Source organism: Sorex fumeus, unplaced genomic scaffold (genome assembly GCF_029834395.1).
Source record: "Sorex fumeus unplaced genomic scaffold, SorFum_2.1 ptg000047l, whole genome shotgun sequence".
NCBI lineage: Eukaryota > Metazoa > Chordata > Mammalia > Eulipotyphla > Soricidae > Sorex > Sorex fumeus.
Window position 1 is genome coordinate 34,138,891 of NW_026606104.1, and position 14,685 is coordinate 34,153,575.

Sequence of the window (14,685 nt, forward strand, 5' to 3'; positions counted from 1 at the left end):
GGTGCTTGGCTGGTGCTTCCTGAATGACTGAGTGAGCGAACAGCGAGACCTACAACATCTGCGTCGGACACCACTCTCAGGCAGAGATGCACACTGTGTCCAGGGCTCCGGAGACCCCGAGACGACAATGTCCCCTCCTGCCTGGCACGAGGGCCTGGCTGGGGCACAAACAAACAGGGAGTACATCCCTGGCAGGCCTGGGCCACTCTCAACAGGGGAACTGGGGCATGATGGCTGCACCCTGGTTTTTCCAGTTCCCCATGCCCGCCCCTCGGGTGGCAGCGTCGGGTGACTCAGGACCAGACGCCCTCTGGCATGACGCAAATCTATCCCCCGGCTAAGCAGCAGCCCCCTCCCCGCCCACCCCCCCCGCCCCCTCCCACCTTCACCCCCATCCCCACCCCCGCTCCACCACCTCCCAGGCAGGCAGTGACGAGGTCACACGGTCAAGTGGTGGCAGCTGTAATTCACCTAGAGCCAGTCACCACCCCTCATCAAGCCCAACTGGTGACCACACGTGCCACTTCAGCCCAAGGACGGGAGCCTGGACTCTGTCTAGATGCCCTGACAGGCAGCTGATGGCAGCCTGCAAGCTACTGGCCTAGCAAATGAGGGGCGCTAAGACCCCCCCCCCAGGCTCCCGAGGGAGTCAGCTTCCCTCTGTCCTCTACAGAGACGCCCTGACCCCATGGCCATGCCCCTGTGGCCCTGGCTACCTTTCACACACACACCCTGGGAATTATCTGGGGGCACATTCCTCTACCTAGCCGCGATAAGGGCAGCACCCCCTCCAAGCCTCCGCCTCCCGCTTTCCCGGCCACAGGCCTTTTATCTTCTATTTGCTCTCCTTGCCTCCTTCCTTCCGTTCTTACCTCCCGGGAGAGAGTGTGGGAGGGAGGAGCTGCACCCCAGTGCGAACAGAGGGCAGAGCCGGCTGGGCGGGCAGGGCAGAGAGCAAGGGGGGCAGGAGGGTGACTACCATCCAGGGCCCTCACCCCAGCAGCCCGGAGGAAGCTGTAAGGAAATAAGTCCCCGTGGCGCTCCCCAGACCTGAGAGGCAGAATCAGAGGCCCAGGGAGGCCTCAGTCCAGGGCTATCCCAAGGGAGGAGGACCCCCAAGTCTAAAGCCTCCGTGCCTATGGATGGCCACCCCCCCCCCCTTGCTGGGACCCACACCTCCTTGTGGTAAGGTCACTGAGTCAACAGCCTGCAATGCAGCCAGGTTCTTAGACCTAGCAGAAAGTCACAGAAAGGGAAGGTCGACCACTCGGTCAGCAAGGAGGCAGCCCATTCATTCCGCAGGTGGGGGCGGGGCAGGCAGGAACCTGGCGATGAGGCCCAGAGGGGCCAAGTTCATACTGCTTAGGGGTGAAGCGGCTTGTGTCAGAGGCCATTGGGGACTGTGTGCCTTCGCCACAGTCGGAGCTCATTGGGTGGCTGGTCACCAATGTTCTCTCTGAGCCCCCCTTTTCCTCACCTGTAAAATGGGGGGGTCGCGTCCTCAGCCTCTCGGGCCGTGGGGGATGACCCATGGGGAAGCTTTGCTGGTGCAATGCTCGGCCTCGTGCTGGGAAGGCGAGGTGGAGAGATCTCCCCCAGAGACCAGCTCCCTCCTTGGAGGAGGGGACTCCAGACACCCCCTCTGGCCCCACACCTCGCAGCTGCTGGACCGGCCTCTGGCCCAAGCCGCTGGCCACCTGCTCACCTGGCCGGCAGCCCCCATGGCCCAGGCGCCAGCCGATGCCAGCACAGGAAGCAGAGATGAACCGGGGAGACAAAGGCGCCCCGGGGGAGATGACGGTCAGCCTGAGTGACTCCACTGTCCCCCGGGCGGGGGAGAGAAGCTGCCTCATTCCTGACATAGCTCACGAGAGCTCTCCCGGGCAGCGTGCCCACCTGTCCGAACACAGCACCTGAGAGGTGCCTCCCTTCCGCTACCCATTTAACTCCTTCCTGAGCTCTGGGTTTCTAGGTGGGGGTGGGGGGTGGGGGAGAGGGAGGGAAGGAGACTGGGGAGGAACAAACTGGGGCTAAAGTGGACCCCGGGGCTGGGTGTGGGGGCTGCTCTCTGGGCCCCAGAGACCATCCGTGGCCCTCCTGATGGGACAGAACAGTGCCTGCCTGCCTCCCTCCCTCCACGTTCTTAGTAATGGCCCCCCAATTCCCCCACCACCTCCTGCCCCAGGACCTGCCATCCTGGGGCTGCCCCGTGAGCCTGTCCTAGGGCCAGAAGCTGAGTCAGGGATTCCAGAGGAACTGGTCATTTCCCACCCCGTTTCCTGGCCCATCCTCTGGGCCAGGCGCCGCTGCATGTCTGGCATCCAGATCCTGAGGTGGCACGGGAGCTGTGTGAGTCCAGGCAAGTCTCGTGGCCTCTCTGAGCCTCCCTTTTCTGTTCAATGGGCCTGGTACTGTGTCATCCCTCCACGACCAGCCTGCCTGGCCCACTCTTGCCTGCCCTCGGAGACAGCCCTCGGCTCGAGGTGGTTACTGGTAGAAGCGTCGTAGTGGGGGGAGATGCTGGGGAGAAGCTGGGAGAGGAAATTTCAGCCAGACTGGGGGACCACAGTTGTCCAGAGCTCCCTGAAGCCATACGGAGGGTAATTTTGATTGGGGATCCCCAAGAAGGAAACCCAGGGAAACTGGGGGTCAGCAGCTGCGAAATCCAGCCCTTCCCACCCAGGGACTGTGCGACTTCACAAACAAAGCCGGTCATAACCCTGACCCCCCAGCACCGGGAGTGGGAAGGCTAGCACCCCTTTCTGGAGAGACAACCCCCCCCACAACCATGCACTTATCTCTGCAGGGTCTGAATCACCAGCCTGTGGAAAGTTTTCAGCTGCCCCTCACCCCCACCCCCGCATTCCTGTCGGAGGATGTCATGTGGGAGGAGTCTGAGCCCCCCCCCACCCTACAGTCATTGTCTGAAACTGGGAGTGTCCTCCTGAGGTCACCTACAGCAGGGGCTGCCTGGGGAGAGGGTCTCCACAGCAGAGGGGAGCTGGGAGAAGAGAGGGTGGAGGGCGAGGTCACAGAAGAAACTAGCACAGGTGGGCCAGAACGAGCACTGTCACCCAGGGCTCCCAGGATGGTGTTAGGGATCTGAGGATTTGTTTTGGGAGGCACAGGGGGCCCCCATCAAGAGCTCCAGGGGTCAAAGCAAGCGATAGTATCAGGGATAGGGCACTAACACGCAGCTGACCCAGGTCTGATCCCTGGCACCCCATACGGTTCCCCGAGCCCTGCCAGGAGTGATCCCTGAGCACAGAGCCAGCAGCTGGGCTGCTGCTTTTCTGACAAGAAACCTGAGGCCAGAGATGAGGAGGGACGGGGCCAAGACCACGCCATAGGTATGTGTGAGTGTGGGGACTACAGCCCCAATTTCTCAACACCCCGCTTATCTCAGAAAAGAAGCTCTCAGAGAGAGATGAGCGAGCTGCCCTTCCAAAGGTCGGCCTGCATTCCACAAATGCCCTGCCCCGTTGCCAGAAAAAGTTTCCAGAAAAAGCCACCCATTGAAATAAAAAAAAAAAATCCACATTGTCGAGATTTCCGCTGTCACAGAGCCTTGGCCCTGCAACTTTCCAGAGGGAGCACAATCGCTCCCAGGTCCCATCCACAGAGCCTCTGATTAAAGTGTCCCCTCTCTGGACTCAGTTTGTCATTGGCTGAAGCTCTCTCTGATGGGGGGGAAAAGGAGAATCTGAGCCTGTGGCTGCGGGAAGGACAGGGCCTACCCCCTCCCGTTCCCCTTCCCCCACCTCACCCATTTCAAAGCTCCCCTGGGGATTCTAATGTGCAGGCACCGATGGGAACCCTGGGTTGAATCACACACCTCCATGTCCAGAGCCTGCAACCCAGAGAGGCTAGGTGACACGCTTACAATCACACAGAGAGTCGTCGGTCTACAGCAGACACTCAGTGGGATGAATCAAAAATAACAATCGCACTTAAAAGTACTATGTGTCAGACACTGATCTAAGCGCTTTATGAGTATTAGGTCATTTGATTATCATAACAACCCTCCGAGATGGCCACTCTGCTCATCTCCATTTTACAGATGGAGAAACCCATGCTCAGGCCACACCACTAACATAGAGTTGGGATTAGAACCCTGGCATGGAATGAAGTGATAGCACAGCGGGTATTGTGTTTGCCTTGCATGTGGCCGACCCGGGTTCGATTCCCAGCATCCCATATGGACCCCTGAGCACTGCCAGGAGTAATTCCTGAGTGCAGAGCCAGGAGTAAACCCTGTGCATCGCCAGGTGTGACCCAAAAAGGAAAAAAAAAATTTTAATTTAGAACCCTGGCACTTCTGTCCTAGAGTCCTTACTCAGAACCGCCATGCTATACTGTCTCAGTCAGAACGTAACTTGTCTTATACATGTGAAGCCCTGGATTCAGTTCCCGACACCTCCAAAAGAAAAAAAAATGGCAAACTATATTGACTCTCCATTCACAGATTTTGGTTTTGGGGACATACTCAGTGGGGTGGGGTTTGCTCCCCGTGGTGCCTGGTGGGGGAGATCATGTGCCAATGATAGCATCCAGGCCTCAAGCATGCAAAGCATGCGCTCAGCCCGTCATTCCCATGGAATGAGTGAATTCAGACCCAGGTCCAGGAAGGCCTTGAAATTTCCCCTAGGGGCTGGAGCGATAGCACAGCAGGTAGGGTGTTTGCCTTGCACCCAGTCGACCGGAGTTAGATTTCCAGCATTCCATATGGTTCCCTGAGCACTGCCTGGAGTAATTCTTGAGTGCAGAGCCAGGAGTAACCCCTGTGCATCGCCAAGTGTGACCCAAAAAAAGCGGAAAAAAAAAAAAAGAGAGAGAGAGATTTCCCCTAACAGGATTTGCTGCATGACCCTGTTTTGACACTCACTAGAATCAAGACTGAACCTGGCGTGGAGGATTCCACCCTCCCCCATCAGACCCTCTTCCCTGCCACCCTGAACCATCACTTACCCTGGCAGGCATCTTCCACCTTCTCATAGCCCGCCTGGCACAGGCACTGACCGATGGGCACCAGCCACTCGCCGTCCATCGCGCAGTGCATTCGGGGCTCTTCCCCACCGGGAGGCACCACGGCATTGGCCACGCAGGTGCCAGCCACGGTGGCCAGAGAGGGCGCGTCAGAGCCGGCAATGGTCTCGGGGAAGGAGGCCAGGCTCTTGAGCAGCTGAGGACACATCTTGTAGTAGACCCGGACGGAGAGCAGAGCCACACAGGCGCCGATGTCCTGGAAAGCCAGGTAGAAGCCCTTCCGGCGCAGTGGCCCAACAGAGCGCTCCTCCACGTTCAGCTTCACATGACGTGCCTCGAAGTCACTGCTGACCGTGATCTCATCAGGCGCAATGGTGTCGATCTTGGTGAACTGGCGCTTCTGAAAGTTGGTTCCGTAGTCCACGTCCGACTCAGCGTAGTAGAGGTTGAAGGTCTCCTTGCAGGAGCTGGCACCGCCGGGGAAGCTGTTGCAGTCCCTGACGGTGAACTTGAGCTCTATAAAGATGCGCTCGGCATCGCCGCGGTATACCCAGTTGGTGCGGAGCCAGTTGTCCTGGTCGCCGGCCACCACGTTGCACACAGAGTACATGTAGATGGGCATGTCGTCCATGATGTTCTGCATCAGGTCCCACTGCGGGAGGCCCAACGGGTTAGTGTGAGGGAAATGGAGGCCCAGAGGCAATGCCCAGCTAGCAGAGCTGGGCATCAAGAAAATACTCCAGGACTGGAGCGATAGCACAGTGGGTAAGGCATTTGCCTTGCATGCGGCTGACCCAGGTTCGATACCAAGCATCCCATATGGTCTCCTGAGCACCACCAGGGGTGATTCCTGAGTGCAGAGCCAGGAGTAACCCCTGTGCATTGCCGGGTGTGACCAAAAAAAAAAAAGAAAGGAAATGCTCCATGGTTCTTGTAAAATCTAATTTTACAGGGAAGGAAGCAGAGGCCCAGAGACCCTTCCAAAGGCTTCCACACACACTAGGAGTGGTTTAGCAGGTGCCTGACCCCAATATCTCTACTCCAGTGTCAACTGCTGAACTCTAAGAGAGATGAGCAGAGCCTGGGGGGAGAGGGGACTTGCGACCTCCCTTACAATTTTGGAACCTCAAGGTCCCTAGTGATATATGGGGACAAATGGACAGCTATATTATGTAGAATGGTTTACGTGGTTGAGTGAGTGACAGAAGGTTCATAAAACACTGCAGCTGGTCTCATTAGATCATTATCCTTATTACTGTTGTTAGTCACCGTACACACATGTATGCAGATGTGAGTGGCAGAGGAAGGGGTCAGAGTGAAACCAGAGATCCTCTCCCATCCTATATAGATTTTGAGCTTTGGAACGAATCGAAGCAGGTTCTTCCTTACTTAGAACAAAGCACGATTTCTCCAGACTTCCTAGGTCGGACCAAGGTCAAGCCAAATGTCCCCCTCCTATCTCATCCTCTCTATGTCCTTTTGGATTTTGGGATCACACATGGTGATGCTCAGGGACTATTCCTGGCTAACACTCAGGTATTACTCCTAGTGGTGCTCAGAGGACCATACGGGATTTCGGGGATCAAACCTGGGTCAACCGCACACAAGGCAAACACCCTACCCGCTGGACTACTGCTACGATCCCACCATGTCCCCACCATGTCCCATACATGTAGGTGTATGGCAGCACCTACAGGGTGACACCTACATCTGGTTCCCAGGCTAGATTCCGAGGTCCTCCCCCAAACTCACCTCACCAGGGCCCACTGTAATGGAGTAGGTGCTCAAGAAACTACCCGCTGAGGAGCTGGAGCGATAGTACAGCGGGTAGGGTGTTTGCCTTTCAAACAGCCGACCCGGGTTCAATTTCCAGCATCCCATATGGTCCCCCAAGCACCACCAGGAGTAATTCCTGAGTGCATGAGCCAGGAGTAACCCCTGTGCATCGCCGGGTGTAACCCAAAAAGAAAAAAAAAAAGAAAAGAAACTATCTGCTGAGTGAATGAACAGACGAAAGAATGGAGGCAGAATGGCCAAAGAAAGAGGCCATTGGCCCAGGCATCCAGTGCCCGCGGTCCTCCGAGTCCTCTTTAATGGCTAGATTGGATTATGTGATTGGATTATATTCCCTCCCAGTCTCACATTCCAGGGTCTAGAAGATCACTCAGGCCTACACTCCAGACTCCTCAAAGCTGGGGGGAATCAGGGACAAGAACCCAACACTGACGCACAGGGGACCAGCAGTGGGGAACTGGCCCCAGCTGCCCGCTGGAGACACCATCCTGTCAGTTCAGGAGCTGACAAACCCTTCAATGACTCATTGTCCAGAGGAGGAAGTGGAGACCCAGAGAGTTAGCAAATCCTTCCTAAAATCACAGGGTCCCAGTTGGGCCCGGAAGGACCCCAACATCTGCCCACCGGTTTGCCACAGCGTGGGACTAAGGGGAGGAAATTCCGGGAAGAGGCAAAAAAAAAAGTCCTCAGTCCTAAGCAGGAAGTGGAAGCAACAGCTGGGGAGGCAGGTGAGGGGTCTGGCAGGAAGTATGGGGAACTGAAACTTTCCCTGCTTTTTCAAGGCTTAGGGGACATGGGAGGCCGGTTCATCTCTCCCTCCCACCTCTTGGACTCACCACTCTGCCTCTCTCCCTCTCACCTCCTGGGCTGGGGACCTCAAAGCTAGGAGGAGTTTTTCACCACTGAACTCTTAAGAGGAGGCAAGTGGGGACTCCGTGCCTTGCTGGAAGCTTCAACTATGTCCTCAGCGACTTCTACCCTCTGGTCCCTTCCCTACTGTCTAGTACCCCCTCTCCAGTCAGCCTGTCCTCAGTAAACTGACTCTTAATCTGACTTGAGAAGCAAGATCTGAGCCTGGACCTGGCTGAGCTGTTCCATCGAAGCAGGACCCCTCCTCCCTGGTTCTCGGTTTCCCCGTTCCCATGCCCCCTCCAGTCCCCAAAGTCTTACCCCTTTGCCATAGGGACTTGTGAGCCAGCCCAGTTCCCCTTTGGATGCAGCGAAGTCCAACAGAACAACTGAAAGAGACAAGAGAGGGGGGGTCAGATGAGTGTGTGTGTGGGGAGGTGTCTCAGACCAAGGTGGCAAAGGTGACAGTCCCTCAGAAAGAAACTTGGATGGGGGCTGGAGCAATAGCATAGCGTGTAGGGCATTTGTCATGCACGCAGTCAACCTGGGTTTGAGTCCCAGCATCCCATAGGGTCCCCCGAGCACCGCCAGGAGTAATTCCTGAGTGCAGAGCCAGGAGTATCCCATGTACATTGCCGGGTGTGACCCAAAAAGAAAAAAAAAAAAGAAAGAAACCTAGATGGCTTTCTCATCCCTCAAAGAGAGACCCTACTACACAGGGTCACCACTGCCAACAGGCCTGTTCCTCCATGTGTGGGAAAAGAGATGCAGAGTAAGTCTGGTCCAAGCCAGGCAGCATGTGGGGGTGAAGACCAGCCCCTGGTGCCCGCCAGGCCATCTTCCAGCTGGGCAGAGAGCCAGGCAGCAAGACTGGTAAGTAACTCTCTTCCTCCCAGCCTATCTGTTTCCTGGAACCAGACCCCTGGATGGCACTCTGGGACATTCGTGTCTGCTCCAATACCTCCCCCAGCATGAACTGCCCTCACCCTGCATGGGACACACATGTATGCATACGTGTGTCATGTACACACAGTCTCCAGGCCTCAGAGAGCTAGAACAGGTGGGAACAGTTCCAGAGAGGGAGGGGTAGCCAGTAGGGGGTATCTGTGAAATAATCTTCTTCCCACCACAAAAGCCACAGAACCGGGCAGGATAAAGCCCTGAACCCATAGAGGCATCCAGGAGAGGCCCCAAGATACACACACAGCTGGCAGGGTCCCCTCCCTGGGAAAGACTCTCCCTCTGCCCCCGTCCCTCATACTCCGGCCACCACCCGCAGCCCGCAGTGGTGAGACGGATGGAAAGCCGTCGAGGGGACTTTCCAAGCCCCAGGAGAACAGGTGCCTTTGGACCATGCTGCTCTCCAACCGCACCCAGAGAAGCATCTGGAACCTGGGAGGAGCCCGCACCAGGGGCCTCCCTTCCTCTACGCTGGCCCTTGGCACTACGTGTCTCTCTACCACACTCAAGGGCTGGAGCTAAAACCCAAGACCCTAGTACCACCCTTCCTCCATGTCCCAGGCACGAAATACCAAGTTCCCCTGTGGGCAAAGAGATTGGGGAAACTGAGGCACGAGTCCACTCAAGTCCCTGGACTTAGAAGGCCGAGCCCTAAGGTGGAGGGGGACAAGGACCAAGTTCTTGGACCCAAAACTATGAGGAACAGGGCCTCCAGACCAGCATTCCTCAAGGTCAGGGTCTGGAAGAATGACTCTAAGGGCAGGTGAGGTGCAGAGATGGGGCCTCATTTAGAGTCGGGGGGGTGGGAGTGGTTCAAGGGCTGGGAGGAATCTTAGAAACCCTTCCCTGAGGTCTGAACAACTAACTGACTTGCTTGGAAGGTGCCCGGCCTGGGGTGAGGCCATGCCACCCAGCTGCTGACCTAAACCGAGGAAAGGTCCAGCAGCCCAGATCAGGAAGAGGAAGCCCCTGGTGGTCCCCACCCCCGGGGCTGCGAGGTGAGAGGAGGTATCTGGGAGAGTGGGTAGAGGAAGGGATTTGTTCGGACTTGCCCGGAGTCCAGGCTAGGAAAACTCACTAACCCCACTAGTAAATGGAATGTTCCAGCTCCCCAGAAGAAATCCGGGGGCTCTGGCTACTTCTGGGTGTGTGAGAGGACAAGGATGAGGGTTCCACCCAGTTCCGCATACTCCACCTCCCCAAAGAGGGAGGGGGCGCCAGGCTCTGGACTCTAAGGGGTCCCCACCCCACCCTAGACTGAGATGCTCCCTCACAGGCCAGGCTGGGCTCTGGAAGCACCACGGGAACCAGGCTGAGAAGAAAAGAGGCCTTCACACAGGAAGGAGCCTCCCCAGGGGCTTCCAGCCACAGCCCCCTCCCAGGGAAATTCCCCGGAACCGATCACGGGGAACCAGAGCCCAGCCCTGGGACTGCACCCGGCAGCTCCCTCCACCCAGCGGACAGCTCTTTCTCCGGCTTCTTCCTGGCGCCTCAGCATCCGTGGCCTGATCTGGGCCAGGTTCCTGGGGGCCCTTTTGCCTCCCTCTACCCCAGAAAGATCTTCACTCCATCATAAATGTCATTTTCAAGGGTTCTTGTAACCCAATGTGACCATCCACTTTCCTAGGGTTACTTCCCTGTTTCCCCATCCTTTTTTTTTTAAAGAGAGGCTCCCAAGCAGTGCTCAGAAGACCTGGGGACCCACTGACAATTCTTAGCCAACTGGGAGCATCAGCTCAATGCAAGGGCTTGAGGGTGCAGTGCTATTCGGGCCCTGTGGTGCCAGGGGTACCTGGGCCAACGAGTGGTACTGGGGTTTCCAGAACTACACCCCATGGTACTCAGAGGCCTTCAGGGCTGCACCTGGTGATGCTTGGGGTGCCAGGAATCAAACCCTGATCAGATGCCTGCCAACCATGTGTCCTACCTTCTCTACAGACTACCCACCCCCTTTTTTCCCTTGAATTTCGGGCTACACCAAGAGGTGCTCAGGACTCCTCCTTGGAGTGGCACTGTGGGTGCTTGGGGAACCATATGCAGTGCCAGGGATGGAAGCGGGTTGGCCACATGGGAAAGGAAAGTGCCTTATCCACTGGACTATTTTTGCTTGCCCTTATTAACCCTTCTTTTTTTTCTTTTTTTTTTTTTCCTCTTGGTGGGGGTTACCTCCAGTGGTGCTCAGGGCTTACACCTGGCTGAATTCAGGTACCACTGCTAGCAGAGCTTAGGGGTCAACTATATAAGGTGCTGGGGATGAAGCCTGGGTCGGCCGCCTTCAAAGCCAACAGGCTAGTGCCCTGCCAGTTATCTGTCTCTCCAATCTCTTTTTCCACCACGACGAAAGAAGAGGACTTGGGGGTTGGGGGTCTTGAAGGAAACAGGGCACATGAACCTCTTACAGAATCAAAAAAATGAGAGTTCCAGGCCTCCCCAGCACCCCCCCCCCCGCCAACCGCCACCCCCCCTCCCGAGTCCCTCAAGTCTGCCCCCCTCTGCACAGCTATTCTTGCTTTCTTGCTTCTCAGGAAAATCAGCCGTGAAACCACAGTACAGGGGCCGGGGCTCTGGCAGCCCACGGAGCCAGATGCTAAGCCGGCCCTGGCTGCTGAGGGCTCGGGCCTCCCTCAGTTTCCCCATCTGTAAAAAAACTGACCAGGGACTCTTTCCCCCCTCCCCAGCACTTCAGTACTGTGAAAAACCTCACAGGCTCCATGAGGGTCTTCACCGGCAGCCTGGCTTCTCTCCCCACAGGCTGTGGCTGGAAGGGGTTTGTGGGTCCTCCCTGCATCCCTCTCTCCGCCCAGGAAGGATCCACCACATCCTCAAAATCCCACAGAACACAACAAACCAGCAGCTGCGACTAAGCTCCCCTCCACCCCCACCCACCCCAACCCTCCTGGGAGTCCTTCACAGGGGCGCCTGAAGCCTAAGCAAAAAGATCTGCAGCCCAGGGCCTCTGAGAGACACACTCCATGGGCCCTGTCCCAGGAGGCGGCGAACCCACACAGGGGCTGCAGAATAAGGCAGCTTTGGGCTTCCAGGCTGGCATCAGGGATGTCAGCACGCGGCTAATCCCCCTTTTTCCCCCGCAGGGCAGCCTTGGAGAAAGGCCTGTACGGGTTCCAGCTGTCTCTCTCCTTCTCTCCAACCACAGTCTCAGTGGATGGGGGAGGGCCGAAGCGGGGAGGGGGTGGGTTGGCAGCGCCCGGGCGGAGGGGCAGATGAGGGTCGTAGAAATCCCTGCCATCCATTCCTCCTGCAAGCTGGAGTCCTGTCTCGCAGAAACCCGGGACAGGATGGGCGCCCCCCTCCCCGCCCCCTCCTTCTCCTCAACAGCTTGGGCTTGGGCCTCTTGACCTGCCCATTTGAAACTGCAAGATCTCCAGTCGGCGGTCTGGGAGGCGGAAAGAGAACCCAGGGCTCCTGGGGGAACTTCTCCAGGGTCTCCTCTACACTTGCCCGGGTGAAGACCGCGGGAGCATCGCTCCACGCGGGCCGGCGGGAGAAAGGGGAAATCTGTTTCTCACTGTTGGAAACTGAAGCCCTCGTCGGCGGGTGGCCAGGAAGGTCCTGGGCCAGGGGCTAAAGCCCCCATGCTCTCCGTGACCCTGGCGGCGGGGACAACTCCCCCGTCCACACACCGACCCAGGCACGAAGCCTACTGAGGCCCCTCTCGCGGCCGGGTTCCCGGAGCGCAGGGCGCGGGTGAATGATTCAGACCCCCACCCCCGGGTGCCCGGGCTCCCCGGTGGGGTGGCCCTGGGGTGACGACTCCACACCTCGGGTGGCCGCGCCCCCACCTGCCGCATTTCCTCGTTCTGAGTCACCCCTTGCTCAGAACGCTAAACTTTGGGACTTCCTGTCCACGCTCGCGGCCCCAAACCTGTCCGCAATCTCGGGAGTGCGGGCCCGGGAGGAGCGAGGGTTCGAACGCGCAGGTTCGCCCCAATCTCCCCCAGCGCTCTCCTCCCAGACAGGAGGCAAAAGAGGACGTGAAGACAATCTCTGGGAGCAAAGGGATCGCCAGAATCCCAAAGGGACCCCCTCCCCAAAAATGTGGGCACCTCGCTGACACGCCTTCTCGGCAAAAATCAGGGCAAGAGGGTCTATCATCCCCAAGCTGAGTCCACAAAAACACTCGCCCCGCCTGCACCCCCGACAACTGCTTCTCCTAGGATTCCCCCCCTTCCACGCGCCCCCAGCCGGACGCGTTCCTGCGGCCGCCGCCGGGTCGGCAACCGCGTGGCGGCCAACGCGTCTCCTTCTCCGCGGCCTCCAAGCCTCGGAAGCCCGGGCCGCAGCCTCTTGGTCCTCGGAGCCCCTAGTCCCAGGCCGGGGGTGGTGGTGGAGAGGACGGGATGGGGGTTCCAAATTCGCCCCGATCTCAGCCGGCGCGCTCTCCCGACTCCAGCGCACCGGGACCGGGAGATGCCAGGTCGGTCTCCAAAGTACGCGCGCCACGGTGCGCCGGGCTCCGGAAGGCGCGGGGGTCCCGGGTTCCGGGGGTCGGGCCGCAGCCGCCGCCGCCGCCGCCGCACACACACTCACCTTCCTTGCCCTGTGCCGCCGCGGTCGCCACCAGCGTGCAGCCCCAGAGGAGGGCGAGGCAGGCGCGGGGCGCCCTCCGCTCCATGACACGCTCCACGCGCGCTCGATCTCCCGCTCGCCGGTGGCCGATCCTCGCACGGTGCCCGCCGCCTGCCCGCAAGCCCGCGCGCCGGCCTCGCTGTCCGGCTCCCGCTCGCAGCTCGCGCACAACTTCTACCCCTCCTGCCCGAGTCCTTAATGGAAGTTGGGTGAGAACCGGCTCCTGTTCATTCATGCCCCGCGCTGACGTCACCGAAGCCCCGCCTTCAGGAATGTTCTTTAAAGGGACCGGGTTGGAAGGAGGAGGGGAGGACCCCGGGATGAGGGGAGGGCCATCGGGGCCCTCTGGACTTGCCGGAGCAACAGACCCTCCCACCTGTGGGCGCTTCAAAGCTCCAGTTCCCCGAGGGTTAGTTCTGGGGGCGGAGGAGGATTGTCTCTGAACCCCAGTCCAGGCGTTGATCGCTGAACCATACCCACTGTCCCCATGCCCTTAGGACCCGGTCCCTCGGTTCTGGGTTCTGGAAGCATGTGGGCTGGGGTCTAAGTAGCACTTGCTTCCTAAGCTGCAGGCTTTAGGACAGGCCGGATTTCCCTCTTCCTAGAACTTCTGAAGAGCACTCCTGAGGTGGCAGGTGCAGGGGAACACCTCTGCAGGGAGGTGCCAGGTGAGGGGGTCTCTGAGACCAGCAAAACCCAAGATCAGTTATTTCTAGGAAGGACAGTTTTATTCTCATCTGGGAGGAAGGATCATTATCCCGATTTTACAGAAAAGGGAACTGAGGTCCCAAGAGTTAAGCTCTTGGGACTTAAGCCTTGAGGTTGCCCAGCCTGGAGGCTGGAGAGCTGAGATTTGGACCTGGGTTGGGTCTTCAGGAACCACTGCTCTGTGCAGGGTGGGCGGGCGACTGATTACTGTGCAGCGCAGAGACAGCCCCTATTCCTAACACTGGCCTGGCAGAATTGTTTGGGCCTTTAGTGGACACTGTTTCCCACCTGCCGCCTCCGACCCTCTCCCCAAACGTATCTCAGATATGAGCTTACGGTTCTGCCATCCTCCTGCCTGCCTGCCCTGACCACCCAAGGCCGTCTATTGCCCAGTCACCACTGGGCCAGTCCAGGAGGAGCAACTATAGCGGGATGAATTTCCGGAGTGACACCAGCCTCCACTGACCACCCCCTCTCCCAGACACCATCCCCTCCCCGGCTCCTCTGGACCCTCCAGTGGCCACGTGGGGCTACTCTGGTACCAGATCCTCTCTGCCAGATGTGGCAATAGCTCTTGCGTGCCTGAGGGAAGTGAGTCCCCTGAGGGGGGGAGGGGGGTAATTACAGGTATTGGGGTAGTGTAATTAAAGCCTTGGACCAAGATGATGGGAGGAGAGCTTTGGTCTTCTGAGAATGTGTGTGTACACGAGAGTCCACGAGCATGAGTGTCTGTGGACGTGTTGGGGTATGTGCGTGTGTGTGAGGACATGCAGGAAGGAAAGAGGTTTGCGTTTGATGCAG

The 14,685-nt window shown here is 58.3% G+C and overlaps 1 protein-coding gene across 1 annotated transcript in view; it reads right to left on the reverse strand.

Moving 5' to 3' along the window:
• EPHA2 (EPH receptor A2) overlaps nucleotides 1-13,310 on the reverse strand; it is a 31,352-nt gene extending 18,042 nt beyond the window's left edge. The window contains exons 1-3 of the mRNA XM_056122921.1: nucleotides 13,138-13,310; nucleotides 7,951-8,018; nucleotides 4,969-5,638 (exon numbers count right to left, since the gene is read on the reverse strand). Of these exons, the coding sequence (XP_055978896.1) occupies nucleotides 4,969-5,638; nucleotides 7,951-8,018; nucleotides 13,138-13,222 (823 nt within the window). The 5' untranslated portion in view covers nucleotides 13,223-13,310. The remainder of the gene's footprint in view (nucleotides 1-4,968; nucleotides 5,639-7,950; nucleotides 8,019-13,137) is intronic.
• Between the last annotated feature and the right edge of the window lie 1,375 nt (nucleotides 13,311-14,685).